General features: G+C 42.8%; 1 protein-coding gene across 1 annotated transcript; it reads left to right on the forward strand.

Moving 5' to 3' along the window:
* The first annotated feature begins 338 nt into the window (after nucleotides 1-338).
* LOC111242861 (uncharacterized) lies at nucleotides 339-1,663 on the forward strand. Its single transcript, XM_022787764.2, has one exon. The coding sequence runs from the start codon at nucleotides 339-341 to the stop codon at nucleotides 1,071-1,073; it is 735 nt and encodes a 244-aa protein (XP_022643499.1). The 3' UTR covers nucleotides 1,074-1,663.
* Nucleotides 1,664-2,977: the final 1,314 nt, after the last annotated feature.

The following is a 2,977-nucleotide window of genomic DNA, read 5'->3' on the forward strand; positions in this document are numbered from 1 at the left end:
CGCGATCAATGGAGCACAGATCAATTTGTCACTAGAAACGCGACGGATACATTTCTGTTCTCTTAGAACAGTTTACGGGCTCTATTTGGAAACTTAAGGCATTATATTAATCATCACTCAAGCACTTTTTCTTTCCTTCAGCTTGGGAAGCTCATCGTTTTTATCATCACTAGATCATTACCCAGAGCCTTCTCGAACGCCCCTAGTACTTGGATTTTGCGCTACAGCTTTCGCAGAAGCCTGCAACAGCTCTCCTCGTCGAGAAATCCGTCTTTTCGTTAATTCACACCAGTGCTTAGTAGTTACACGAAAATCATCAACTTATCAACATCATCACCATGAAGTGCCTCATGGTCGCCGCAGTAACCGCTGGTGTGGCAACGGTCCGAGTTACCGGAGGTTACCGAGGCGGTGGAGGTGCCGGTAGTTATGGGGGCGCTCTGGGTGCCTATGGAGCTAGCGGCTACGGAGCAGGTTACAGTGGGGGCGGGGGTTACGGCGATGGCAGCAGTTTTGGAAGTGCTAGCTACGACAGTGGAAGTTATGGAGGCGCAGGTTATGTGGACGCAGGTTACCGTGGGGATGTTGGAGGATACCGTACGGGAAGCTTCGAAAGCGCGCGCTACGGCGGTGCGGATGGTTACAGCGGAAGCTTCGAGAATTCGCTAGGCAGTTACGGAGGCGGGCGTTACAGCAATGCAGATGGTTTCGGAGCCAAGGATTACGATGGAAAAGGCGGGAGCTATGGCGGTGACGACTATGGCGGTACTGTTGGAATTCTTGGCGGAGCAAGTGGCTATGGAAGAGGCGCCTATGAAGGCAGTGGCGGTCTGGGTGAAGTCGGTAGCGTAGGACGACGTGGTTATGGAAACGCAGCTGGAGGATATGCAGCTGCATCGACAACGAACTCTGTATCGTCCTCACTGACTTTGCCTTCAGTAGGAACTGCTGCTGTAGCGAGGGCTGAACGACTGAAAACAGCGGTTGATCTGTCGGCGACACCAGTTGCTTCAACGGTGTCATCGAAAAATGAGGAAGTGGGCGAGCAGGACAAGAAGAAGGTAAAAGTCTGAAGAAGAGATGAGCAAAGCCTGAAGTTATGAAGCCACTGGAGGTACAAACCAGAAATCCGAAAAGTTATTAAAGAAGATCTCGTCTAGAAGATTATGAACAGGAAATATTGTAGTCGTAACAGCAGTAATAAGTACGTGTTAGTTTTCCGTAGTAAGAAAGCAAAATCAAATGAAGATGTAAAACGAAGGGTGTTCTCCTAGCGGATAGTAGCTGAATTCAATTGTGTATAAAGCAAGCAATCATATGATTAGAGAGTAACAAAAAATCAGCACGAATACAAGCTTTGTTTAATTTTTGTTAATTAAACGAAACCGTTGGCAGTTCTCATGTAATTCCTCTGAGTACCGACCTTAAAGGTAAAATGTTCTACAAATAATGAAAACATAAATCAGCCTGACGGCTAAGTCATTGGACTAACGATAAACATCTACAGATGAGTGAGTTTCTTTGATAGATTTCCACTCTACTTACTTTAAAATCTTTTATAGTCCCTTGAAGATAATTAGTATACCAATTTAGTATACCTTCCTGGAGTACCTCCATTTCCAATCGTGAACAGTGTGACGTGCACTGAAATTTGCAGCGCACATTAAATACCAAGCTTTATAAAATAAACGTGCTTTAAATAGAAATCATGTCTTATATGGTTATGTTATCTAGTATTCTCTCTTTCTACAAAACATGTCTAAGGTAATATCGCGACCCATTGGGGAGTAAAGGCAATAACTTCTACTTAATGATGTAATAGGTACGCCCCTGTTAACGCCACATTAGTTATACAGCTTGTAGTCAGCTCTTCTAATATTTAGCCGTCGTTACTGGGAACTCCCATACTGTCGCGATGACTGTACAATGATAACAAATGTGCCTACTAAACGTAGGGACGCGTTTGGTCTAGGTTTGAAACCGGGCGTAGACACACTTTATTTCGTACTTGGAGCCAGCCGTACTCGAAACATCTATTTATTTTCACTACTTTTATATTATATATCTCAAATGTACTTTGAAGTTTAGGATGAACGCGGGAAAAAGCGCTACGATAACTTAAACAGTTAGCAATTTGGTTTCCGAAATGAGGCTTGAGTGGTCTAAAAAAGTATTTTGATTTAAATTTGAACTGCTGTCGTATTAAACGTTTTCGGCCCCTATCTTTCTGAGAGAAACTGCTAGAAGTGTATCGCTCTAAGATTTCCGTGTACTGCTAGCTACTCCTCCATAGTGTGTGCTTGCGTCCGGTATGTTTGCTGGGCAGCGACACGACCTAAAACGGTCGAAGTTCAAAACCAATCTATTTTCGTGCTGGAAAAAATTGGACATTTACAGCAATGGTCGGTGGCAATAGCGGACGTAAAGTATAAAACACTGATTAAATATGCTCTATATGATAACGTCTAATTGCCAGTTAGCTTATCAGGATAACTAATTCACAGAAGTTACCGACTTTAATATCAAAATTTGTTTGGTCTATTTCACACAAAAAAAAAGCGTCCAGCTGCTACCGATGGTGCACGGTCGTGGCTTACTACCCCTCTGCAGAAATTGACTATAATATTTTGACCGAAAAAATCACCCCGCTGACTATAAACTGCCAAAAAGAGCTCCCCCAGAGTGGCCGTAAGAAACAGGTCCTGTCCGAGCCTCATTTATCACTCATGCGTCACAGATTGTTTTTTTTTTTTATATGAATTGATTTCGTTGCAGAACTGTTTATTCTCTCGTAGGCGAGAAAATTAAAGCTAAAGTTAGTTAATTAGGCGCGTTGCATTTAAATACTTTATAGTAGCCCTATGATACGAAAGATTCCTAACTGATTTAACATTTTGTCGATCTTGAATCCCTGTCACTAAGACATTTATAACTAGCGTACACTTCAGCATTCCTTTAAGCGTTTACACAACGCTCT

The sequence above is a fragment of the Varroa destructor genome, unplaced genomic scaffold, assembly GCF_002443255.2.
Source record: "Varroa destructor unplaced genomic scaffold, Vdes_3.0 BEIS01000001.1, whole genome shotgun sequence".
In the NCBI taxonomy this organism is placed as follows: Eukaryota; Metazoa; Arthropoda; class Arachnida; order Mesostigmata; family Varroidae; genus Varroa; species Varroa destructor.

Coding starts and splice junctions, on each gene's coding strand:
- LOC111242861 (XM_022787764.2), top strand. CDS start 339: ATGAAGTGCCTCATGGTCGCCGCAGTAACCGCTGGTGTGGCAACGGTC.